The 26,435-nt window shown below is 40.1% G+C and overlaps 1 protein-coding gene across 1 annotated transcript in view; it reads left to right on the top strand.

Moving 5' to 3' along the window:
• SLC6A1 (solute carrier family 6 member 1) overlaps positions 1–25,820 on the top strand; it is a 56,165-nt gene extending 30,345 nt beyond the window's left edge. The window contains exons 2-15 of the mRNA XM_054076218.1: positions 7,623–8,060; positions 8,740–8,871; positions 10,236–10,336; positions 12,027–12,136; positions 12,256–12,388; positions 13,719–13,853; positions 13,972–14,075; positions 14,371–14,495; positions 16,825–16,937; positions 19,034–19,165; positions 19,686–19,788; positions 21,046–21,146; positions 23,464–23,631; positions 25,592–25,820. Of these exons, the coding sequence (XP_053932193.1) occupies positions 7,826–8,060; positions 8,740–8,871; positions 10,236–10,336; positions 12,027–12,136; positions 12,256–12,388; positions 13,719–13,853; positions 13,972–14,075; positions 14,371–14,495; positions 16,825–16,937; positions 19,034–19,165; positions 19,686–19,788; positions 21,046–21,146; positions 23,464–23,631; positions 25,592–25,696 (1,797 nt within the window). The 5' untranslated portion in view covers positions 7,623–7,825 and the 3' untranslated portion in view covers positions 25,697–25,820. The remainder of the gene's footprint in view (positions 1–7,622; positions 8,061–8,739; positions 8,872–10,235; positions 10,337–12,026; positions 12,137–12,255; positions 12,389–13,718; positions 13,854–13,971; positions 14,076–14,370; positions 14,496–16,824; positions 16,938–19,033; positions 19,166–19,685; positions 19,789–21,045; positions 21,147–23,463; positions 23,632–25,591) is intronic.
• Positions 25,821–26,435: the final 615 nt, after the last annotated feature.

The raw sequence follows: 26,435 nt of genomic DNA, 5'->3' as shown, positions 1-26,435 counted from the left end.
TAGGGCTAAAAATGATCCCCGACTCATGCGAAGAACAATGGCCAAACCCTTTTTGTACCGCAGTGCCTCAGATTATTGCCCTGCTCTATAAACTTCAGATGGAATGGAATGTAATCATTAGAGAAAGGTCAAAATAAGTACGGCAGTGCTCTCCTTAGTTAGAGGGCTTCTCTAGAGCAAGTCTGACTGAATATCTAACAGTGGTTAAGCTAGAAGGGGAGGTTTGGTTGCAATAGATGGCAGTTCTTGTATTTTGTTGCAGCAGTCAGTCTAGAAGCTAGTAATAGAAATTGTGATAGACTTTATTGCAAAGAAATCCCATATTCAGTAGGAAGCGCCAAAGTGTCTATGCAAGTAGGTGCCCCATGTCATTAGGGCTGTTTGGTTGTGTTGTCAATTGCTAAAAATCTGTGCAACGTTTTACCTGGGATTGTTTTGATGCGTATATACAGAGTACTAGGGGCAGATTGTGCTGGTGGGAAAACTGGAAAGTTGCTGGGTTTCCATCTTGATGGTGGTGTACCTGTCTTCAAGCTGTGGTTATACATGCCATCATCATCACTGCTTTGGATTCCTGTGACAACTTGTGCATCTCTGAGAGACAGAGGAGTGCTACAGAAATGCTGGCACACCTGAAGGAGAGACAAGACAGAGTACTTTTAGGAAACTAATCTATTTATTTCCTTCACATGCAGGCCCTCTTCAGTAGCTAGAGGGAAAAATTGGTCCTTTGAGTGTTGCTAGGACTGGGAGCAGGCAGATGAATTTTCATATCATGTCTCAGAGCCTGGACTACTTGCTGTCCGTGTGCTGCTTCAGCATGGGTGAATTCCACCTCCAGATTTTTGTTGATGGGTGAGGGAATGATATTCCTACCACTTCCATCCCGTTTCTCCTTCTTCCTAAACTCATGCCTTCCAGACACATGTTCTACTCTGAGGTGTGAGAGAGTGATATTGTAGAGTGCTTAAGATATTGTAAACCTAGTTTATACCTGTTGCGTCATCCAACTTCCTTTAGGAGGCAAGGTGTATGCAGTCATCTGAGAGCCTGTTGCCTGCTGCTTTGTCCCAGTAGCTTCTGAACCAGTTGATCAGGGCCCGACATGTTTGACAGGGAACACCTAATGTCTTAAAGACTTCTATTTATAAGCTTCATAAAATCATTTACAGGCAAGAGATGAAAGTTAATCTGTTTCCTGAAAATCTGCAGTAGACGAGCTTATATTGGACATGGGAGAAGTCACAAAAGAGCGTGTCACTATGCCTCTCCCAGTGCCAAGGAAAAATTCAGCAAATATTGACCATACTGGATCCTGCTGCATGAAGTAAGCTTGACCAATCTTTTCCTCTTAAAATCTATTATTTTAGTTACCTTCTTATTGATGTGATCAAAGTCATGTTTTTTTACCAGTCCTGCCTCCTGTTACTGGAACAACTCTACTTGTTAAAATAAATAAGTGCTATGACAATATTTATTTTTAGTTGTGTTACTGTATTTAAAAACCCTCCAGTCCAAGCAGCACTTCTGTGTAACTTTTCTGTAGTGGAAGAGGGAGTAGGAGTGCAGTAGGAATGTTGGTGCATGGGATGTGTGCTTTTCATAAAATAAGATCTTTGTAAGGGTGCGAGTAGGTTTTCATTGCATCTTTTATACTTTTAAATATCTTCTAAAGATTTTTCCAGCACACAGCTCACCCTCTCTCAACTGACAGTGATACATTGCTGCATCTGCAGGTGGTGTAGCTTTTATGAATTACAGTTTCATATTTAAGAAAGCATAGCTTTCCAAAATACCTCAGTAAAGTAAATACAAGGTGTATAAACAGTTAGGAAGAAAGAGCAGAGAGATACATGGAATGTCTAACTATGGTTCATACAGGCAGATGTTTAGGGGATGTGTAATCTACATTTCCTTCTGCAAGTGCCACTGTTGTCTATAGTGAAAGAAATGTAACTGGCTTTACAAAGTTGATCAGGCAGTTGCTTAGGTCTGTGGCACTCTTACTCCTGTATATCCAATTTATTTTTTTAAAGAGGGAAGGAAGATTATGTTAAAGTCAAGATGCAGACTTGCAAAGGGAAAAAGGAAGCTTTAAACTTGAAAATAACAAGCAACCGTGGATGAGCAACCAATCTAATGCGGCCAGTCTGTATACTCTGTGTTTTGGGCCAACTTCAGAAATGCTGAGATCCAGCTAAGGGCCTTCATTTGTTGCTGTATTATCTTTGGAACTCCTGATGTGCCTCACTGACTGATATGTGGGAGTTGGGGCAAAATCAGGTGATGTTTGATTGGGCAGTAAAAGGATTCAGAGCCACAACTTAGTTTACACAAGCTAAATACAAGAAAGCCATCATAGGAAGAGTCATGCCATTAAATTCACGTAAAATCAAACAGTGTTTTCAGATAAGGCCCTGTTGCTACCATGTTTTTCCGCAAACAGGCATTTGCACAAAACCTAAGCCCTTTGTAATTCCTGTAGGTAAAATCAAAGGGAAAATATGGACAGTGGTTTTTAGAATTTACATGGGTTTGTGGTGAAAATCAAATTGCCTGTAGTTCATCTTCTGGAATAGTTACGCTTTTCCTGCCCGCACCTGTCTTGCTGCAGTTATGATCATTCTTGCTGCAGTTAGTTTTTCATATTGCAAAAGATCAAGGCAGGTTCAGTTTTTGTTTGCTCAGTGTGGTTTGCCAGAGCTCTATGGAGCATTTGGCTGGGGAATCAGATGCTGATGCAGATGAAACCAAGGACTGATTTTGTCACAGCAATCATAGAATCACTAGGTTGGAAAGGACCTACTGGATCATCGAGTCCAACCATTATTAACAATCCCTAAACCATGCCCCTCAGCACCTCATCCACCCATCCCTTAAACACCTCCAGGGAAGGTGACTCAACCATCTCCCTGGGCAGCCTATTCCGGTGCCCAATGATCCTTTCCGTGAAGAATTTTTTTCCTCATGTCCAGCCTGAACCTGCCCTGGCGGAGCTTGAGGCCATTCCCTCTTGTCCTGTCCCCTGTCACTTGGGAGAAGAGGCCGGCTCCCTCTTCTCCACAACTTCCTTTCAGGTAGTTGTAGAGAGTAATAAGATCTCCCCTCAGCCTCCTCCTCTCCAGGCTAAACAACCCCAGGTCTCTCAGCCACTCCTCATAAGACTTATTCTCCAGCCCCCTCACCAGCTTCGTTGCTCTTCTCTGGACACTCTCCAGAGCCTCAACATCCTTCTTGTGGTGAGGGGCCCAGAACTGAACACAGTACTGAAAGTGTGGTCTCACCAGTGCCGAGTACAAGGGGAGAATAACCTCCCTGGACTTGCTGGTCACACCGTTTCTGATACAAGCCAAGATGCCGTTGGCCTTCTTGGCTGCCTGGGCACACTGCTGGCTCATGTTCTGTCAGCTGTCAACCAACACACCCAGGTGTTGGTGACTTCTCCTCCAGGCAACTTTCTAGCCAGACTTCTCCTAGTCTGTAGCACTGCATAGATCTGAAGTGCCAGTAGGAAGGTTAGTAGCAGCCTTCTTCAATGCATACGGATTTCTCCAATATATGTCTGTAGAACAGCATGTGTGATACCAGCTGGTGTGCACTGTCTATGTGCACGGTATTTTTCTTGCTTCTTCCATGCAGTATCCCTCCTATAAAAAAAAAAATAATAAAGCTCTACTTATGCACATCTCAGAATATAAGTCCAGTGAGCTCAGCACTCCTCTTTTTACACTTTCTATATTTCAGTCCCATTCCATATGCTCCAGGACACTGCAGACGTATTTTGCCCTGAAGCTTAGTGTGTGCATGGTTCTCTCTTCACTTGATTGCTCAGTTCAAATAGAATCGTAAGTGCAAATAACCCATGGCCACAGTGGGCTCACCTGGCCTTTTATGTAACAGCATTTCTTCAACATTTCTAGAATGGACTTGCCATAGTTTTGCCTTGTGTGGAGCCCTTGGAGTTGCTGCGCGCTGGGGAGGGAGTAAGGAACTTTGTACTTAACAGAGGTTCATCATTTAAGGGAGCTGGGGTTTCCTGCTGACTGTGTGTGCTTCTGAGCTGTTCTCTATTGCCTTTTGACATCACTTGTGACAAATGATAGCAATATTACTGTTCAGTGTCATTTTATGCAGCAAATTCTAAACTCTTCAAATCCACTTTTATGCAAAACAGGAGAGAGAAAAAATGCTTTTATTAATTAAGTGGCACTCTCTTTGTTCTAGTTTCCCTGGTTGTGCTAATGACCTTGACTGCTATGTGTGCTTGGCTCTCTCAGGTCATTCTTCTCTAATGTGGTGGTGAGGCAGGACAACCAGATAGTGTCCAACCCCCTGTTTTAGAGGGCTTTCTCCTCTTGGCTGAGCAACCCTAGTAACTGAAGTCAAGGAAGCTCTGTTGTGTGCTGAGGAATGTGGTGGGAAGCTGCTGTGCCCTTCCTAGCACACTCAGTGTTGGCATGAAGGAACTAGGCAAGTAAAGACTGACTTATTTAAAAGATCTCTCCATCTTCTTCCCACAAAGCATTAACATTGCACAGCAAGTGTCCTACCTGCTCTGCTGGCTGACAACTACAATTTGCATTTTGTTTTGCCCAAGCTAACCTGCAGAACTTATGGTAATTGCCTTTCTGTCCCATTCCACATCAGACCAATTTTAAATTTAAATCCCAGTGCTGTGGGATATTGCCTAATCACACCAAGCACCTTTACTGCTGTGTCACTAGTTCTTCTGGATTGTTGTGCATAAGTTGTAGGTTTTTAAGTACTAGTGTATGTAAAGAGCGTGGATTGGAGGTTAGGGGCTATTTCTATTGTTGTAAATTATTATTCTTATTTCATAGGCTTGGGGAAAACTATTTTTCATAGGATGGAAAAAAAATACTTTCAAGCCTATGGAATGAAAACATTTTTCTGTTGTCTGATGCTGATTTGCTGCATCACCATCTATGCACAATTGGCCATGCACTGACTCCATGGACAATAAAATCTCCAGCATGATCTCGAAGTGGAACATTGGCATCAGCAGCAGTAGGACAGGACAGATGCAGATGGGTCAGTCTCCACCTCCGTCCTCTCAAAACAAGCCTCTGCTGAGCCTTTGGACTTGGTGCTACCCGATGCTGCTGAACACCACAGTGTGTGCAATGGGGTGTTTGTCAAAGGTTGTGCTGTATGAGGAAGTTAAGCACTTCTCCACATTATTGTTTGAACTACTGCTTTCAATCTCTTTGAATATTAAAAACCGCCAGCCTGCCAACCCCTCTCACCCTTGACATAGACATGTGCACACATCTGGTGAAGTTTCAGCCTGACATTCAGCATTACAGTAGTATTGACATTGGGATGGGCACCTTCTTCCAGGAGGACTCACAAAATCCCAGGTGCTTTGATGGTTTTCTAACTAACCATCTGGTTTTTGTCATGGACTCTTACCTGGACAAAACTACTCACTTTTATTCATCTAAGGCTTTAATACTTCCCTAAAACTCTCTAGAGCATACATCCTTTCTTGGAGTGTCATCTGTGAGGATGAGTTTACCTCTTGTTATGAGCCAAACAAGATATATATCTCTATAAGTAGTGTTGATTTGTTGGGTTTTTTAATATTGTCTTGATTTTCTTTTTCCACTCATCCTGAACATGCTCACCCTCTTCCAGTACTTGGAAGCTCCTGCTGAGGATAAAGTACAGCCCAAATGTGAATTACAACAACTGTGTAATCTAGTACACAACCTGTTTGTAAAAGTACTAGAACACCCTGATAATCCTTAATGTAGCACAGCCTGTGTTGGCTCAAAGGAACCTTTCCAGTTCTGTATCTCCATCAGTAGGTGGTGCTGGCAAACTGCACGTTTGTGAGCGCACCGCTGCCTGCGCCAGGGACTTAAAGGCATGTAGGTGGGGAGGTCCAAGTTTAATGGGATCTCAACCTTGCCTTAGAACAGGAGCCCCATTTTGCAAACATGATGGTCTGTATTTCCTTGTGCGTAAGGCAATGCTTTACCTGAACTGCTCCAACTTATGTCTACAGCCAGAACTGATACTTATTGGTACAAAAGGACAGGCTTGCAATGGAATATGGAAAACTAAGTCCACAGTTTTATGAAGAGGAGGCATCTGTGCACAGAAGGACTCGGATGACATGAAAGTACATAGTTGGAGCTTCCCTCTTTGAGTCCCATCTTGAAATAGGACTTTACAATCATGGTGCTTATATCTCTGCTTGCCCCCGCACACCTACAGCTGATACTTCTTCAGCTTACAACTGAAAACTTTTGGCTTTTACTTGTTGGATGTGGCCTTATAAGAAGCATTATAGACACGAGTGATCTGAAATTAGAGGTTGAAGAAAAGCATTTTTTATAACAGAGACTTTGTTTTTTTCTGTATTTCCTTTTACACAATTTACAATTAGATGTGAATGACTAATAATCTTCCTTTACACAAATCTGTAAATAAAATCATTGTCAATCTTTGCATGACCTGGTGGGCAGTGTTGCCAACATTGCCATAAGATGTAGTGTCACACTGGCAAGTGTTTCATTTGTTGCAGTCTCTGGTCTCTTGCAGACTGGTGACAGGCATGTGGTAAAAGGAGCTAAGTGGATCTAGATGATAAATCAGTTACAAGTGGGCATAGAGTAGATGTGCAATAGACACTAGCTCACCATGTGTTCACCTGTTGAAGTGGAGCTGTGGATGTTGGCAGGAGTTACATGCACTTCAGTGTTGACTGAAATATCCCAGATCATTTTTCATGACGCGTATTTTCTTCCTTGCTTTTTTCCTTCCATTATTTAGACTTTGCAAATTTATGTAGCACCAGTAATGGTTACTAAAAAGTTGCAAGAGTGCAACAAATGGTACATAACAGAAACTGAGGAGTGGTTATCGCAACGTGTTGTCTTACAGTGCTTGTAATTTAAGCTTAGTGAAACATTTGTCTTAGATTAACAGTGAAATATAACCACGTGTAAAACTGAAAATCATTACCCAGGATTAAATCTTCTTGCTTGATCTTGTTTATGGTTTAATTCCTTATGAAGTGTTTTAGAGAAAGATGTTTTAGTTAAGTGCACACTTTTAAAATTTATTATTAAAGCTGGCAAGTGCTATTACTTAATAGCCACAATTTCTGGTAAATAAAGGAACTTTACAATCATGGGAATCTCCCTTTAGTTTTTTATTGTGGAATGGTTAAGTGGAATAGTTTCATTACTGAAGTTCTGAGCTGTTATATATATTATTTACTGGACTGTTAAATAGAAATCTCATTACTGATTGATCTTTTATGTGTGTATATATAGAAAATCTTGACAGTATGCTCTGTACAATACAGTGCTGTATTTTAGAATTATTTTGTTTCTGTAGACTCATACAAGATCTACAGGAAAAAAGTTAGTAACTGTAGCTTGGAGATTGTTTTGGGGGACCGTGTTAGTTCTGCTCTGCTTCTTACTAAGTCATTAAGATCCAAAAATCCAAAGGGCAGAACTCCAAGTTCATCAATGAGACAGCCTCATTGCCAAGCTCTATTGACAGCAAGGCTTCTGGTCACCGTCGGTTTTTAAGTTGCCTAGAGTACAGCTGAAGTCTGAATTCTGTGGTGTTGTGTGTTACAGATAGATCCAGAAGCTGGTAGAGGACGCGGGAGTAGCTCACACACCGTCCTGGGGCTGGGGGCCTGGGAGCGTTGTGTTTTTCCTGCCGAAGCTGTACCTGCCCAGTTGGGTACCCGCGAGCCGCAAAGCTGCTGTCCACGTGGACTGGTGCTGAAATCTCTCGTCCGGCTGCTGCCAGAGCCTCTTCAGTAAAACCCAGAGACATGGCAACAAACGGAACGAAAGTGGCAGATGGACAGATCTCCACAGAAGTTGATGCTTCAATCACCAATGACAAGCCTAAAACCTTGGTGGTGAAAGTGCAGAAGAAGAAGACTGATCTTCCAGACCGAGATACTTGGAAAGGAAAATTTGACTTTCTTATGTCCTGTGTAGGTTATGCCATTGGCTTAGGGAATGTGTGGCGTTTTCCCTACCTTTGTGGCAAGAATGGTGGAGGTAGGTTTACTGTCTAATTCTTAAAACCTCTGATAATGTTTGTATATTAGAATTCACCATGAAAATTATCGGTAAAACAGAGCTTTATTCTAATAGCTTTTTCATTTCTATAGGTGGCTTTCTTGGTTTGGGGGTTCTTTTTATACTTTACCCTTGTCCAGGTGGGTTGGAGCCATTTTGGAGCATGGTGCTCGGCTTTGAGCTCTGCTCTGGAGTTTTTTCAAACTCCTAGTTGGCAGGTACTCTTCAAGGACCATAAGGCATTAGAGCAGAACAAAAGCATGTTACCCTCCAACTCTTCAAAGCCCTCTCTTATGGGTTGAGTTTTTGAGGGCCTTGCATATGGCTTTTAATACTCTGAGCTTGCCGTGGAAGGTGAACTTCATCTGAAAAGCAGCCAGTTCCAGTTAAAGCCTTTATGCTGTGAAATAAGGCAGCAACAAAATGCAGTCTTTTGGATTTTAGCTTTTTACTTAAACAAAAAATGTTTAAGTTATGAGGAGATATATTTTTCCTCTTATTTTCCCCTCATGGGATACTGGTTCAGAAGTGTACGTGTGCTATCCACTACTTGAGTAGAAATGTGGAGGATTTTTTTCATACGTAATAGGGATGGAAACAGTGGAAACCTAGTAGTGTCTTTCTCTATGGTAACAGACTTGTTCTTATTTCTTTTTAGGTGCATTCCTGATTCCCTATTTCCTTACTTTAATTTTTGCTGGAGTGCCACTGTTTCTTTTGGAGTGTTCCCTTGGTCAGTATACGTCTATAGGAGGCCTTGGAGTGTGGAAGCTTGCTCCAATGTTCAAAGGTACATTATGAATCTGGATTACTTTCCATTTGTTTCCAAGTTGCACAAGGCAAGGAAGTTTCTTTATGGTTTCATATTTTTACTCAATCCATAATTTTCTATGAAAACCCCTGATTTTCTGAGGTGTAACTAACAGTTTACTGACAGTAACTGACAGTAACTTAGGCATTAGAATCTCAACCAACTTATTTTTGAACTTCAAAACCTTCTTTTTTGTTAAGATCATACAAAGATTGTTCAAAACAGCATATTAAAGCTAGGAATAGTTCCTCAGGCAGGTATGGAACTCTGTTTACAGCAATTTGGTAAACAATTGAGGTCAGAGGTTTGTATCTCCTATTGTTCTTTATTGAAATTCAAAAGCCAGTCACTTCAAAGGTACCAATTTCATGCTGAATGGCTTAAGACAAACTCACTCCGTACTTAGATTTTTGGCTGGTTTGAGGTCTATCATTGCTAGAACTCCTCAAAGTTTTAATCTGGTTTCTTCTTCTTTAATTTGGTTTCTTCATAGACCTACAAACCTCACAAACTGTGCTTTTCAGCCTCTAATCCCAAATCCTGTGATGCTTAAAAGCTCCTGAACTGATGTCTGAACCAGTAGATGAGTACATTATGCATTGAATTAGAAACACTTCAGAGAGTAAAACTGACCATTAGTATTGGGTGAGCTAGAAGTTTGTTTAGAGTGGATTTTGTTCTGGGAAATATTGTATTGGTGAAACCCAGAGAGGTGAAAATGTTGCTGGAGTTACTGCTGTTAGTAGAAGGCACAATACAAAGCAGAGGTGTTGCTTTGCATTATGCTGATTATTTGGAGCACTTGCCCCTGTTTAATGTCATGTGTAACTGTCACTGAATATTTAAAATACCCCTGGAGTCTCCGTGTGGAGTGGAAGATGAGGCGTTCTCATTCTGGAGCCTCTGACATTTCTTTTGTCTGAGATGGCATAATAGCATTATACTAAGTATCAAGCTCTTTGATCTGGGTACGAGGTGGCTAGCTGGGCCATACTCAGTTTGCATGCATCTGCCAGAAGTTTCTGTGGGACCGCTGCTTCAAGAATGAGGTGATTTCGCTCTTTTCTCTAGAAGTAAAAAATGCCGGTAAAATCTCAGCAGTTTGCTGCAACACCCAGAGAACTGGATGCTCTGATTAAATTTATGAATGACTGAAGTACCACCCAAATTAATGACCTTTTTATAGTGGTGCTTCTAAAATTTTAGCTTGACTTCCACAGAACTCAGTAAATGGTATCTGGCCCATATGCTGTGTTTGTCCTGAACTGCAGCTCTTCAGCCGGCACTTGAACAGAAATCGCTAAAAGTTACTTTCTTCTTGTCTCTTTCTGTTTTCTTTACAGGTGTGGGACTAGCTGCTGCAGTCCTTTCCTTTTGGCTAAATATTTACTACATTGTGATTATTTCATGGGCCATATACTACCTATATAATTCCTTTACCACTGTAAGTGTGTGTGTGTTGGAATTTTTTGTTGAATGTAAAGCAAAATGCTATATGGGTAGCTGATTAATCTGTCTCACTGTGAAGGTGTGAGGTTAACAGAAAATGCATGGAAATCAGCAGGATAAGCCATTTCTTACTAAAGGAAAAATGTTTTGTAAAAATCCCTTTTTATTTTTTTTGTCCATAAAAAATAAAATAGAAAACTCTGAGGAAAATATTACATTCCAAGATTGATGGTGGAGAAACATAATAACAGGTTATTTTAGAGCCACAAGACTCTCTTTCTTACCAATCTGTTTAAATTTCCTCATCTTAATCTTCAGAGCCCTGGCTCTTTCATCTCTCCTTTCGGTTTTACTGATTGCCTGTCTCTGCCCATTAATCTGCTTGCTCCTTTGCTGACCTCCTGTGCAGCTGCAAGTCACACTTCAGCTTCAGACTCCTTGTCCTGGTGATACTAACAGGAGTACTGGTACCCCTTGCCCTTTGAGCTCCTGGGCCAGGCATTCCCCCAAGAAAAAGCCTGGTGGGTAACTGGTTTGTTTTTTTTCTTCAATAGCAGCCAGACAGTTCTTTGGAAAATAGTGTCGTTGCTATGTGTTTGAATAGTGGAGAGATTTAGTGAAGAAATCCCCATGGAATGGAAAGTCTGTGATTTGATTAGCTCTGAACTTCCATTCATTGTTGTTATTTTTGCTTTCTTTTCTTTCCTTTTAACTTTATTTTGGCTGCCTTGTTTTTTCCCTCAAGGATGATTCATCAGCTGAGTAGGTCTTGTCTGGTTTGTGGGTTTTGGCCATCTGAAGAAGCATTCTTACATAAGTCTCAATGCATTATTGCTCAATTGTTGTCTCTTCTACAATTTTTGTTCATGCTTGCTTGTTGTTAGCTTTAGAAGATTGTCCCTTGACCAAATTTGCATTAGTTACTGCAGGGAGTGACATGACATCTCTTTTTTTGTTATCCTGAGATTTGTTATAGCTGTGAAAGGTCAATAAGAACCAGGAAGTGGTGCATGGTCTCAAAATAGATGAATATTGACTTATAATTCCCTTGAAGCCCCTCACCCTGTATTTAAAACGTGTAGTACCCCGATAAAACATTTTCTGTGAAAGGATTTTCCAAGATTGGCCATCAAAAGAATATCTAAGTTATGTGTAAATGAGATTAATTCTAATGGATATTGTATGTAAACAGGTTCTGTTTCTCAGAACTTCTGAAAGATAACTATGCAGTGGACCCATGTAGAAAATGCATGTAGGAGACGAAGTTTACATATTTCTTATTTTTCTCTGTCCTGAGGGGAAGATGGAAATCTCATTACAGCTTTATCACCTCTAGTGCAGCCAGAGCTAGCAGGACATCCAGGAGGCCCTCTCCACTGCTATTCTTTCTTGTAGTACACTCGCTATACTCTCATGCGCTGAGAGACCAATCAGACTCCAAGGCATTTGGGCTTATGTGTTAAAGTCAGGAAGAAATATTTTCATGTCTGCTTCACACAATTCATATGAAGTTCAATAACTTCTGTTAGATGTGCACCCCAGGGAGATCAGTGCACCGCAGAACTCAAATTATATTAGTTTTCTGTTCAATTATCATTTCTACTGAAGAGAGAGATAATTGAGGTAATGCTTACTTTAAAAAGTGCTTGACTGTTTAGGTTTTTGTTTCTCTTTTTCTTAAATAGACGCTTCCTTGGAAACACTGTGAGAACCCATGGAACACTGACCGCTGCTTCTCCAATTATACCTTAGCAAACACCACCAACATGACAAGTGCTGTGGTTGAATTCTGGGAGTAAGCTTATGATTTTTCTCTATATCGTTCCTGTGCATATGTGAGGATCACCTTGCTATCATTCATATACTGCCTTCTGATTTACTTGTCAACTACACTGTTCTGTTGGCTTATTCTAGACGCAACATGCACCAAATGACTGATGGATTGGAGAAACCAGGGCAAATCCGATGGCCACTGGCAATTACTCTAGCAATTGCCTGGATTCTGGTCTACTTTTGTATCTGGAAGGGGGTAGGCTGGACTGGAAAGGTAAGATTAAAAAGTACTGTAAATACATTTTGAGTAAAAATACTATTTTACTCAAATATTTTGAAAATTCTCGAGGTAAGAGACGCTGGGGATAGTTCTGCTGGAATGGTTCTGTGAAGTATTTTATTTCTGTCTATCTTAAATTGATTCAATACCATGGTTTTGAATGAGGTGGCTCCTCTGTAGCTAGCACTGAGCGTAGTATGTTCACTTACAGACTTCTTGGTTTTGCCAGGTGTAGAATTGCCTAAAAATAAATAGAGTGAGGATGCACTGTTTTTTGCTTCAGTGAGAGGTGTGTGTTTATTGCACAGCTCTTGCTGGACTAGGTATGTAAGAAAGTGTTAAAGCTGTATTGCATGTAAGAGTTTACTCCCTGCTTTCCTCATGCTAAATGAGAGTCATGAGAGTCATTGGTATTTCTTACCATGGGCATGCTTGCATGCTGTGCTTCTTGGAGTCTGGCTGGTTTGAGCGCAAATTAAATTTACCAATTAACTAAAGGAAATTATATTGACAGAACTTTCTTGGGGAATGAAAGGGCAACAGCATTGTCATATACTTCTCCCTAAAACAGCAGGAAGAACTCTTAGGGAAATGAAAAGCCACAGCCATGAGGCCTGGTGGCAGCTGAAAGCTTGGATTATAAGACCTCAGGCCTGGTGTAGAGGACAAGGAGGTTTTAGCACTGAAAGAATGAATTGTTAACTTTTGACAAGATGGTTGTAACTGTGACCCATTTCAAGCTGCATGTTGGCCTAGGTGAGCTCAGACCAAACCGTTTCATTTCTCCTGTCTGTGAGGAAGGTGGGAAAAAAGGGCTTACTGTTTCTGTGAAGTCTGCCTTCATCATGTCACTTTTGAAAAAGCAAGAGAATAGGATCCTGTAGGGTAGTTATATCATAATATAAATGAGGAGAGAGTGTTGAAAATACAACACCAGCTGTCTGAGAGCAATGTAATAATCCACCAGACGTTTTTCAACAAGCAGAATAGAAGCACTAGAGTGCTGTGCTTTGGGAAGCTCCCCTTGACGAATACAACAGAAAGAAAAGCATGACCTCCCTGTGCAAAATTATCGTAGTCCACTAAATTCTACCTTCAGGGGAGTCTGCAACAGCCACTTGCCTTGTAGACATAGTGTTTAGGGAATTCTGCAGTAGGCCCTCCCCTTTCCACACCAAGCTTTTCCATTGATAAATGCTTCAGTTTTAAAAGTCAACCTCAGTAGTTGCTACAGTATTTTTAGGGACCAAATATTTTCTGAAGTGTTAACAAGTACAGATCATTCTTCCTTCCACACTTACGATGTCTTGTTTCTTCACATCAGGTGGTCTATTTCTCTGCTACTTACCCCTATGTAATGCTGCTTATCTTATTCTTCCGTGGTGTAACACTGCCTGGAGCAAAGGAAGGCATTTTATTCTATATAACTCCCAACTTCAGTAAGCTTTCAGACTCTGAGGTAAATATTCAATCCTTGTAAACAAAAGTTTCACTTCTAACTATTCACCTTTCAGACATATGACCTGCTTCTCAAGTGCAGAAACAGATTTTTTAAAAAAATTATTTCCTGCAATCAGGTTTGGCTGGATGCTGCCACACAGATTTTCTTCTCATATGGTTTGGGTCTTGGTTCACTGATTGCCCTTGGAAGTTACAACCCTTTCCACAATAATGTTTACAGGTAAGCAGATGACTGCACATATTAGAATGGCACTTTCCTGTCTCAGCTGGAGCTGGGTTCTGTCTTTCTGTGTACTATATAATTTAAATAAAATATAGTATTGGATCTGAATGTTATCTCTAACTAGGAATGAGATTTACACTAATGGGAGAGATGGTATGACTTGTCCAGAATAAAATGGAACCCAGACTGAAATCCTAACTGACGAAATCTTTTTGCAGGAGGAAGGGGTACTGTACTGATGACCAGTAGCGTTGCTTTACCTACTTCTTAAAGCATCTTATGTTTATTTCAGGGACTCCATCATCGTGTGCTGCATAAACTCATGCACAAGCATGTTTGCTGGCTTTGTGATCTTCTCCATTGTTGGATTTATGGCTAATGTAACAAAGAGGCCTATTGCAGATGTTGCAGCATCAGGTATCCATATATTTTTCTCTAAGCTGTTCAGTGGCATGAGGTATTTTTTGTTTGTATGTTGTATCCAACTGCTTCATATAATTGTTCAAAATCCCTCCCTCAAAACATTTCCCATCTCTCTGTTTCTTCAGTCACCCTTATTGTTTGCTAAAGGGAGAACATTGTTTCAAACCTCTCAAGGCAGCACCAGCAAAACCCTTTCATGTCCTGCAGACTCTGCCTGCCTGCCCAGTGCTCTCCAGCCTTCACTGTGGAGAGTGGACAGCCAGAGACTCCTGGGCTTTACACAATGAATACAACTTACAGCGAATGCATTTACAAGAGGTGGCAGCGTGGTTTTCTGCTTCATTGCTTAGCTGTGACATCAGATTATGAGGCTCTTGTTACTCAAGTTCTTAAAAGCAAACTGAAAGGAGGAGTGGTGGTCATGGTTTTGGAGCCTACATTCTCAAATTCAGTGAGGTTTTTAAATTCCTTTTACTGTTTCTCGAGGTTAAGCCCTTTGAGGCACATCTGTTTCTCACCTATTCAGCCCTACAGCCATCAGCCAATATTATGGGACCCTTTAATAAGAAAGTCATTTTGCTTGGAGCAGTCAGATGTACATGTGAAGATTCTGCTGTTCTTTGCAATTCCTTGTCTTTCTTCCAGATGAAAAAGCTTAAAGTAGCAGAGCAGATGGTTGCCCTAACCCAGCTGGTGTACCAGATACTCATTTAGCAGTTCTGGCCACAGGGATGGATTTGATAACTGAAAGCTGGGTTGGAAGTCACTAGTGGATGAAATGTCTTCTTATACTAGCAAAAATATCCCATTGATGAAATATCCCCTTAGTTAGAAAAGCTTAAGCCCTAAAAATAATCTTCAGTAAACTACAAATATGAAGCAATAAGAAACAAAAAAAGTATGACGGCATACACTCTTGTGAAAAAAATGCTCTGGAAGTTCAGTGGTGTGTGAAATAAGCTTCTTGGCTTTATGTATTTGGTACAGGTGCAACTATATAAAGACTACACTTGCAAACAAACTAATATTTTTGTGTCATATTAAGCTCCTAAATACATTTTAAGGTACCTGAGATAATTGACTTATCAAAGATGCACATGATGTCCTGTGACCAGTAATTGCAAAAGATATTTGGAAATTTTGACCTTTCACTTAAGGCTTCTATTTTTCTGAGCGAGCTCAGACACTGATGGGCTCTTTACTACTATGAGACCTACTGCTTTGCAAACTTTTATACAGCTCTGTAAAACAAACATTATTATTAAAAGCTTGGCTGTGTTTTGGAGGAATGTGTAACAGTAAAATTAAGAACAGATTTATCTTAGGTTTGTTTTGCTTTTACTACTGGCATTTGGAAGGCATTCCAATTGTATCTGCTATTGCTAGCAAATGATTGCTTCAAAATCTGCAGTGCATCTACTCTGACAATTCAGATGTCTAATGCTAATCTCTGCTTCACTGGTTTGAGTGAGAGAGATAGAGAGATAGAGAGATAGATAGATAGATAGATAGATAACTCCAGCCGTTTATCATAAGCCTGCTTTTAATGAAAACTGAAAAATCAGGTATCCCCCCTGAGGTAATGCACACTGATTTTATCTCTATGATTATTTAGCTTGCGATAGGTTTCATTCTTAACCTGACATCAGCTGGTTTCCAGATATGCTATGGCAACAAAAAGAGTTCATTTGGTTTTAATAAGAATTTCTATTGCCCTTTCAACACTATGTCCCTTATCAGCAGTTTTTAAGAACAGAATGAAAAGATTTACTTGCTTATATCTACGTAGTTTATTAGAATGTGTATTTTAAGATAATTAATGGAATGAAATAGCTAATGGAAATACTCTAAATACTGGAAAGTGTCTTCTCCATTCCTGAGCTGTCCTTGTTTCTGTTGTGAAATACATCATGCAAAGCAGAAGATTACAGCTATCAGTAACTGCTGAGGAGGGCGAGAATGCTGATCAGTACCTGAAGGTGTAAATGCTAGCCAAGGATAGCATTCCCTGTTTTTGCTGTACCAAGGTGTCTCACAGGTGCAGCTCCTGAACTGCATCTAGTATTTTGTTTGCTTGCTTGCTTGGGTTGGGTTTTCTTGATTTGGGTTTGTTTGGTTTTTGTTTTGGTTGGTTCATTTTAAAAGCTAAGTACATGCACTGACTTCTTGGTCTGGGAACACAAATGAAGCTGAAATCCCTGGTCAGATTTGCATCCATGGCTAAGTCGTTCAAATAAACCTAAGCCAAATGTATCAACAAGAGCAAATAATCACAACACTCAATGAATAACATTGCCATTTTCTTTTCTGTTTCTTCTCCCAGGCCCTGGACTGGCATTTCTAGCTTATCCAGAAGCAGTGACACAGTTACCAATTTCTCCTCTGTGGGCAATACTGTTCTTCTCCATGTTGCTTATGCTTGGAATTGACAGTCAGGTAAAACTGTTGTAATATTTAATAACGGAGATAAATTTTCTGCAGCTGTATGGAATGAGGTTGACCTCTCTCTCTGCATTCTGTCCTGCCAGCTGTTAGTGATGCAGAGTGTTTTCTGGAATAATCAGATAAATAATAGGGCGAACTAAAGACTAAGAGGTTCAGGGAGCCTGGGATAGTAAAAAAAATGATACTAAGACACTTTCACTTTTTCATGAACTGCTGGAAGCATGTACAAAATATATAGCAAATTTATTCTGCAGACAAAAGGAATGTTTTTTGAAATCTTGAATGTTCAGTCACAGTATTAAAAATACCTTTGCAGCATCCATCAGTGTAGGAGACACTGGGATATGTTTTACAAGATTGATACCACCAATTCAGAACTTACCACATGAGGCAAATAGATTCAGCATTTAATTTAAGTGTACAAATGTCAGGAGCAAATTCAGGAGGCTGTAGGCTCATTACTGAGGACATTCTGCATCTTAGTGTGTTCTGAAATCACTTTGCAATGGTAAGGATCAAGAGTTTATTCGTTCACACTTTAGCTAAGAGTTATAGATGGTATCTGACAACTGGAAATGAATGGGAGGCACAACCTATAGGTTTTACAAATCCTATAAGGATAATCCAGATAAGATATCCTTGAGATATTAAGAGAAGTTACTGTTTAGATTAAATAATGAAATAATTAAGTCATTAAAAAATTTTTATTGCAAAAACCAAAAAAGCACACAGAACAAGAAAAATCACGTTACGTGCTAGAAAGGACCACGTCCTACAAAAGCATTCATTAATCAGTAATAATTTTAATAATGTTAATACAGATAGATAGTGATTATATTGCAAGCACTAAAGAAAGCACCGTGGCTCGTTTTGCAAAGTGTACTTTGAGGACTGTCAGGAAGTCCCTTCTGCCTGCTGGAATGTTTGGTCATTTGTATGTGCCCAGTCATAGGCAGATGTGTTACTTTACTGACAATCAGTTGCAGTTGTCAAAGAGCACCTCAGTTATTAGCACAGTCTTCATAGCACATAAAGGAATTATGAGTGTTACTGTTTTAGTGCTGTGATAGTCTTGCAATAGAGAAAATCCATCATTTGCTGTAATTCCAAGTTGATGTCTGCCAGTGAACCAAAATACGAAAAGACTAGGTGGATATTTTATTCTGCAACATGAAAGGAAGCTGAAAATTTGTTTTCTATTTCTTTGTTTTTCAGTAAGCTTCAGGCTTGACATTAAACCTATTGCTCAGTCTGGGGGGGGGAAACTACTGTGAAATTAATTGGGTAAAAATGTTCTTAAAAGAACTTGTCTCTAGGCAACTAACAACCAAGGAAGGTAGTTTAGTATTATTATAAAAGAATATATATCTGCAGGCTGTCATGCTTGCTTCATTTGTCTATCAGTGAAACATTTCATACCCTATAATTTATAGGAACTGTAATTGCTTAAATTCTGATTGCAGTGCTGGAAATTAATAAAACTTTTCATACATTCTGTTTTTCATTATTTCAGCCATCATAATGGTAACATATATACGTACATATTTAATATATTCATACAGGAAAAAATCCGAAGAATGGCCATGCTTTGCATTTGGAGGACCACATCCTCAGTAAAAATCTTTTCTGGGGATACAATAAGTATTTAATCTATTACATATAAGAATCAATCTTATGTCTTTAATGTTTACTCTAAAGCACTAGCCTGATTACATTTATGTCTCTTGGCTTTCACATACATGAGTAAATCATAGACAGAAATGTAAGTTTTTTGAAGGATGTAGGGGTCAAAGCCTTCAATTGTACTGTATAGTTTCCTGGCACAAGAATGAGCACTAAAAATAAAAACGCATAGGTCATAGCTTGGAATTTTGAGCATTTTTCTAGCTGGAAGTCTTTTTGCACAGAACTTCAGAAACAAGGATGTGCAGAAGCCCTGCTTCCACTTAAGTCAAGTGAATATTCATTTATCATTTCACAGACACAGCTTTAGGCCAGTGATGAGTGCTACTGACGACTCCTCCTATACATGGAACTCTTCTGTTGTAGTGCATGGCATTGTATTTTATTTTTATCTTTACTTGCAGTTCTGCACTGTGGAAGGATTCATAACCGCTTTGGTGGATGAATTTCCGAAGTTACTGCGCAATCGAAGAGAAATCTTCATTGCTGTTGTATGCATTGTTTCCTATCTGATAGGGCTGTCCAATATTACTCAGGTGTGTTCTGTAGAACAATTTGATCTTACGTCTGACGTACAGCATCTGTTTTACTTACCCCTTTCCCTGCCCCAGCTAGCGGTCACTGCTAACCACTGAAGTGGCAGGGATCTGTCATTAACCTAAGGGCTTCAGGCAGCAGACATTGACTTACCAGTGTAAAATGCCTCTAGTCTGTAGATGCAGTGAGGCCTGCTCTCTCTACAATTTGTCCTGCACTCCAGTAAGTGGTAACTGGGGATATTCTTCATGGCTTTCTGTGATCTAATAGATTGCAAACTATTTCAGGGAAATGATTGAATTTTCAAAGAAAAAGGAGTAAAGTGAAATCAAGTCAGTTAACTGACTTCTAGCAGTAATCTAATTTTTGTCAGAATTGACCTCAAGCATTATAAGACTTTAATGTGTTAATTTTAATTAATTTACATTCACCACTGTTATGGTGTACCTTGCATTTTAGTCTGTCTTGAAATTGGGATTCTTACTATTTATTTTAACACTTGCTTCTTGTGTGTTTTAGGGTGGAATCTATGTGTTTAAGCTTTTTGACTACTACTCTGCCAGTGGAATGAGTCTCTTGTTCCTTGTATTCTTTGAGTGCATCTCAATATCCTGGTGCTACGGTAAACTATGTTTCTATTTTTTCCATAAGTTTTGCACATCATAAGGATACCTTATCTGTTGATTTCTTCATTTGTGCACTTGCTGAGCATGGAACTGAAATGGGCCTTGTTTTATATGCACATAACTCGACTGAGGACTCAAAGTTGGCTTGTGGAAGGTACTTCTCCCTCTTTAAAACACCCTGTGTGTAAGCCTGGAAGTCATTAGATGCTCAGTGTTTCAGGAAAGCTAAACAGGTGCCACCTCCCTCTTTTCTTCCATCCCCTTCCTTGGAAAACCTGGATCTTCAGAGGTGAGAGGTACTGCCATTCTTAACATAATGATATAGGTCCTTTGGACTTTGTAATATTTCTTCTCCAGAAATGACTGTTACCCTAGGATCTTGCAGTGAGAGTCAGGCTCCTGACCAGTTGTATCTTCCATGATTGCCCTAAAATATCCAGAAGTCTGGACTGACAAGCTCTGGGTGTAAAGATTAATGAATAGGTGTCAAATTCTTGCCATGGTATTTGTGCCTTTGACCTTTGTTCTGTGTTCGCCAGTCCAAGGACCTGCTCCCATGATTACTAAGGCACTTCAGCTTGTATTACACAGCTGATTCAGACCTGGGTAACTGGGATCTTCCTGCTGTCTTTCAAAGGGCTTAAGAGGACGGAACAGCATTTTACAGAGGAGAGATACTGCATATGAATCCAGCAAATGCAAGAATACACCAGGCAAATAATGAAGAAATCAAATAGGAAGTTATAAATAATGCGATAGACACGTTTCTTAGAAAATTTTGGGGTGCTGGTAGGCAACAGGAGCAAGGCTACTCTTTGGTTGCAGATACAATTCTGCATGTACATGGCGTGCCTATATCCACACAGAGTGAAGCTGGTTAACACTAGGATTATTTGTTTTTAAATTTATTTTGTAAAATGTCATTTTACATCTGTCATTCTATTAAGACTTAGAGTTGAAGTTAATCAAGGGCAATTTATTGCATCTGACCTTCGAGTACACAGCCTTCCTCAGCCTTTGCAATAAGTGTGCCAGTTGTTAATTAATTATGATGTGAAAGAATGATAACAAATGATTCTTAGTTCTTCTGAGTTTGCAGATTTCTTTCCCATTCAGATAGGTGAAAAGTTATGTTGGGGTCTATATAGAGGTTAAATATACCTCTATGACGGTGTCCCAAAACCACTGAGCTTTCACTTGAATCGATTAGTTATCTGACATGTTTCTATACTGTTTTTTATTTCTGTATTTAGGTGTTAATAGATTTTATGACAACATCCAAGAGATGGTGGGATACAGACCCTGCATCTGGTGGAAACTCTGCTGGTCATTTTTCACTCCCATCATTGTGGCAGTAAGGAACAAACTTTTATTATGTGATTCAAAGGATGTAGGTGAGGTGGCTTATGTACTACAGAGTTGCCATTCCCACCCCTACAGGTTCATATTAACTCTGAACTCATTCCTTTTTTTAAGGATTTGAGCAATTCTACTGAAGTCAATAGGCAAAACTAGTGTCTTCAGAAGAAGCCTGGCCCTAAGAAAAGAAACCTGGCACAATTTCAAGATTTGTATTAGTCCTCTGGAAATGGTAACTAGTCAAGAGTTTGGTTGGTAGAGATAGGAAACTGTAAAAAATAAGTTCTGATAATTTCTTGTATCCTTAGATAAAATTTAACAATCTCTCTGAAGTCTGTATTTTCCATGTACAGAAAAAATGCCCACATTCTGTGAACTGAATTCCTTCACAGGCACTGTTTTGGTAACAGACTAGGATTATAAACTGATATTCTCTCCTCAGATTCTGTGGAATATATTACCCAGTTTATACGGCAACACTACTGTTTTTTTCTGGCAAATCTTGCAAGGATTTTGTGCATTGGAAACCACAGTAGAGTCTTTTCCTGACTCTAAACGTTATCCAGTTAAGCCCATTCAGTACATTTTGAAATAATAAGCAAACAGAAATTTACTACACATAATGTAGTAAACCCCAGACATGATAGGAAAAAATCCTGTTAAGTAGACTCTGTTACATAAGATACAATATTTCTTACTCACTGCTGTTTCTCTCATGTTCCTGTATGCATATCCCAAGGTCATATAAAAGCAAAGAGTGCTAAAGAGAGGTACAAAAATGTGTTTCCATTCAGGATTACCCGATTCATCTTTACCCAAATGAAGACAGCTTTCATTTTTCTCAAAACAAGAGTTCTGGAAAGCATAAATTTCAGTGACATAGTAGGAAGAGGATCGACATTCTATGTAGAACCCAACAGATTTCTCCTGTTTTGTAAAGTGTTCAGCAGGATTTGTTGTCCGGTGCAAGTTCACAGGTGATGATGATATGCTAATAAAATCATAGACTCATAGAACGATAGAATCACTAGGTTGGAAGGGACCCACTGGATCATTGAGTCCAACCATTCCTAACACTCCCTAAACCATGCCCCTCAGCACCTCATCCACCTGCCCCTTAAACACCTCCAGGGAAGGTGACTCAACCCCTTCCCTGGGCAGCCTGTTCCAGTGCCCAATGACCCTTTCCGTGAAAAATTTTTTCCTGATGTCCAGGAAATCTACCACTCTACTTTCTCCTCTGGGAAATAGGGGAATATGCTCTGCAGAAAGCCTGAACCTGAGATCAGAATGAGATTCCTTCTTTGCTGGTTCAGTTTAGCAGGTTTCCCTGATGCAGGTTGGTTTAGGCATTTCAAACATGTCAGTATAGGAGTCTTCCTTGGGAACCTAAAGGAAAAAATACCATGTTTGCAGGACATCTGTTTGAAAATAGCACAAAAGCCAGCCCAAAAGTGCTGCTAATCAAGGGTATGGTATTCATGTGTGTGCAGGCGTTATTCCTCAGGACCCCCACTTTTCCCAATAGCCCCCTTCCTTCTGATTTTGTGCAGGTTATCTGAGGACTCCGCTAGTACCAGCGGATTCCCTGTACCAGCGGATTCCCTGTACCAGCATACCTGGATATCTGAGGTGCAGGTTACATACGTGAAAATAATAGTGTTAACTTGAAACATTGAGATTAATTTTGGTGAGAAGCCTCTTGGGAAGCTATCTCCTCATCTCTTGTTAGTGAAAACTTCAGTGTTTTTTTGAATTTTGTAAGCTAAGTTCTGTTATACAGACGAATCTGTAGCCAGTTACTGAACTGCAGGTTCTGTTCTGACTGCCCATGATGCATTTGTTCAGAGGATCTGAATGATATCAAATCCTCTGGTGATACTGGAGAGCCCAGTGCAGAGCCAGGCTTTAAAGAACATTTCTTGTGCAGAGACTGTAAGAGTCTGCATCTGACCAGTGCAGTAGTCCCGATACTGTTATCTGGTAAGAAAGTTAAGGGAACCAAACAAACAACTTCACAACTGCAGAATTACGGTTATGTACACATTTCCACACTAGAAAGTAAGCCATAAGGGAATCAGTTGTGGACAATCAAGCTGACGTTTGCCTGTTTTCTGCAGCCTCTGTCTGGAAGGCTGACCCAGAGGCCCCATCTGCAGTCTCATGTCCAGTGGCCGTCACAAGGGACCAAAGAAATCCTCCTTGCCTGGATGTGAAGGCAGGCTTGAGGTCCTAGTCAATCCAGAAAAACTCTTGAACACCAAACACCCTGGAAATCTCATCCAAATGATCTTTTCTGCTGTATTTTGCAGGGAGTGTTTCTCTTCAGCGCTGTCCAAATGACTCCTCTCACAATGGGAAGTTATGTTTTCCCAAAATGGGGTCAAGGGGTTGGCTGGTTCATGGCTTTGTCTTCTATGGTGCTGATACCAGGATATATGGCATATATGTTTCTAACCCTGAAAGGCTCTTTAAAACAGGTAAGTCTATCTCTTTCCTGACTGCATGATTCCATCTTGCAAGGCCAGTGCACGCTGATAAAGGATTGCTGGGCAGCTGTTTCTGCTGTCTCTTTTCTTTGGCCTCACTTGCTTAGCCTAGTTACTTTGCATTGAGCTGACGAACATAATAGGAGTACCAAACAGAAAACACAAGATGGTATCTGAACCATCTGTTAAACATAATTCACTGTGTTAAATGTGGTCCTTGTCTCAGGATTTGACAGCTCCAGACATGTTGCATTCCAGCTCAGTACCTCTAGAAAGCAAAGTAGCAGTTTACAAAATATGTAAATTTGTCCTTATTAACAGAAGACATACTGTCATGCATTGAGGCAGGTGATATTCTAAGGAACTGGAACAAGCCCTTGGGACTAAATTCTTGGCTTCCATGAGTCTGCTCACAGTGACCCTATTTAGCAAGTCTCTGCAGTGCAGTCCAAGCTCTGAGCTCCCGTTACGCATTATAGCTGTGCTATGTATCATCAGCTACTGCCTCCTGCTGCAGAGAGACAGTCCAGATGAAAACCTGGGAGCATATTTTACAATTATGCAGCACTTCCTTTTAGTCTTTATTTAAGGGATTTCTATGAAGAGTTACTTTGTGAAGAACGTAAGAGGCCTTTTTCCTCATTGCACTGTGCTGTTTGCCTCTCCCCATTCCTTATTCCATCTGTTAAAAGATGACACTTCCCACATGAGAGAGGCATTGTATAGCTTTAATCCATTTTAAGGTCCTCACAGAAAAGCTGCTAAAGGAGTGTGAAATACTAATGAGGTTATTGACCAGTGCACTGTTACTAAGTACAATTGCTATACTTATATTTTTATCTGTGCACATCCTCAGTTTTCCCTTTCCAGCCAATAATCTCATTCTGTGCAGAACAGGCATTTTTTCAGTATGAGTGCTGAAACATACATCTCTGTCTTCTCTGACTGGGAACCAAAGATTGTCAAAATGAATTTGTCAGATTTTCAGGAATGTTCTCAAATCAGCCGACAGAGCCATCTTTGCAAAGGGACAGATGATCTTAAGCAGAATTGACGAGTAATGCCTCATGAATTGCTCAGACCTTGATCCAAATATGTGTCTTCAGCACATTTTAAAAGACTCGGTGATGTTTCAAAGAAGTCTACAAAAAATTTCTAGGCCTCCCCCTCCTTTTCCCCCCCGCCCCCCCCCCCCCCCCCCCCGCTTGTTCTTATCTGCTACAGTTTGAATAACTTCTGCTTCTTGGGCAGAGTTGTATAAAACCACAGTAAAAGTTCTTTATCTCAGTCTTGCTGTGGATTAACATCTTATCTTTTAAAGCACTGACAAATGACCATTAGATAATAGGCAGAGCTTGCACCACTCTCAGCATTTGACATCAACACTGAGCTCTCTTTCTTGATGTGAATGTGAGCTAGGCAAATAAGCTTCATGAACAGAGAAGAGAAGAGAAAGGACTAGGAAAAACCAACTAGAAATAAAATATCTTAAACACAAGTCTGCTTTACCTGTTGTTATTGGTGGAGGTTGTAACTGCCAGATGCTGCAGCCAATAACTTGTGAGTCCCTTCTGCTTCCCGGGGAGGGTCACCATCACGTCTAAGGTCTATCTCCGAATCCCTGCTGACCACTGCAAACCTGCAGCATCTGTGTGTGATGTGTGGCCTCACAGTGGGGTCTGGGTTTCTCATTTCTCTTCCCTAGGCATGTTCAGCTGCTTAAAGCTCTGGGCATCTACAGTCTCTCGATGCTCACTGTCGCATTCAGAACACACCTAAAACTGGTTTCAGTAGATGACTTACTGCCTTTTTTTGGCCCTTGGGAGATAGGCAGGACTTGTTGATTTAGCTCCAGTAGTCAGACAGAAGTGTTTAGGATTGCCTTAAAATAGAAAGTAAGCTTAGAAACAGTTACTTCACTGCCTCGCATTTTTTGTTGTTCTTTAACCAGCGCATCCAAGTAATGATTCAGCCAAGTGAAGACATCGCTCACCCTGAAAATGGGCCAGACCAGGCCCAACAGAGCAACTCTGCAAACAAAGAAGCCTACATCTAAACTTCTGTATCATATATGTACCGATACTGCTCCAGAAAAACAAAAAATATGGTTCAATATGACCACAAATTTATGTCTGAGAATATAATTACCTACCTCTAGTGGCAAAAAAAAAAAAAAAAAAAAAAAGAAAAAAAATAAAAAAAAAAAGAATAAAGGTCATCTCCACTCTGAGGGAATCGCTGTGAGCACGATCCAACCAAGCTAAGATGTCAACAGTGTTTGCTGTTCTCTGGCAATTCACAGACTGTTAATGTTTTTATCCTTTCACAAGAATAGTTGCATAACTTGGAATTTGTAAATTGATGTGCCAAGACCTTTTTAATCTATCTTTTAGCACGACTATTTGAAGTTTTGTGCTGCTGATTTTTAGTAGTTTATCTATATTTCTTATCACTGAATCCCAAGACTGTTATTTCTGACTGCAGGAGTAAAATTACATTTGGAATTGCTTTGTACAAAAGAATGAAGCATTTTTAAACAAGTGATTCCAGTGAAAAAGTCTGCCCCTAGAATTTGGTCCAGTTGAGGCCATTTGAGGGGCAAGAGACTTCCTTAAGTTCCCAGCAGACACAGCCTTTAATAAACATTCCTACTGCAAATCCAGTTATTCATGGCAGTGTGGCACAGAATAGCTGTAAACGCTATCTGTACTCAGCCTGTCAGGTGACTTTCAAATAAGGTCATAAGTGTCATTAAAAATAGATACACTCTTTCTTATATAAAGAACATATCATTT

The sequence above is a fragment of the Cuculus canorus genome, chromosome 11 (genome assembly GCF_017976375.1).
Source record: "Cuculus canorus isolate bCucCan1 chromosome 11, bCucCan1.pri, whole genome shotgun sequence".
In the NCBI taxonomy this organism is placed as follows: Eukaryota; Metazoa; Chordata; class Aves; order Cuculiformes; family Cuculidae; genus Cuculus; species Cuculus canorus.
The sequence above is the reverse complement of the archived record's forward strand: the minus strand, read 5'-3'. Positions and strand labels throughout refer to the sequence as shown.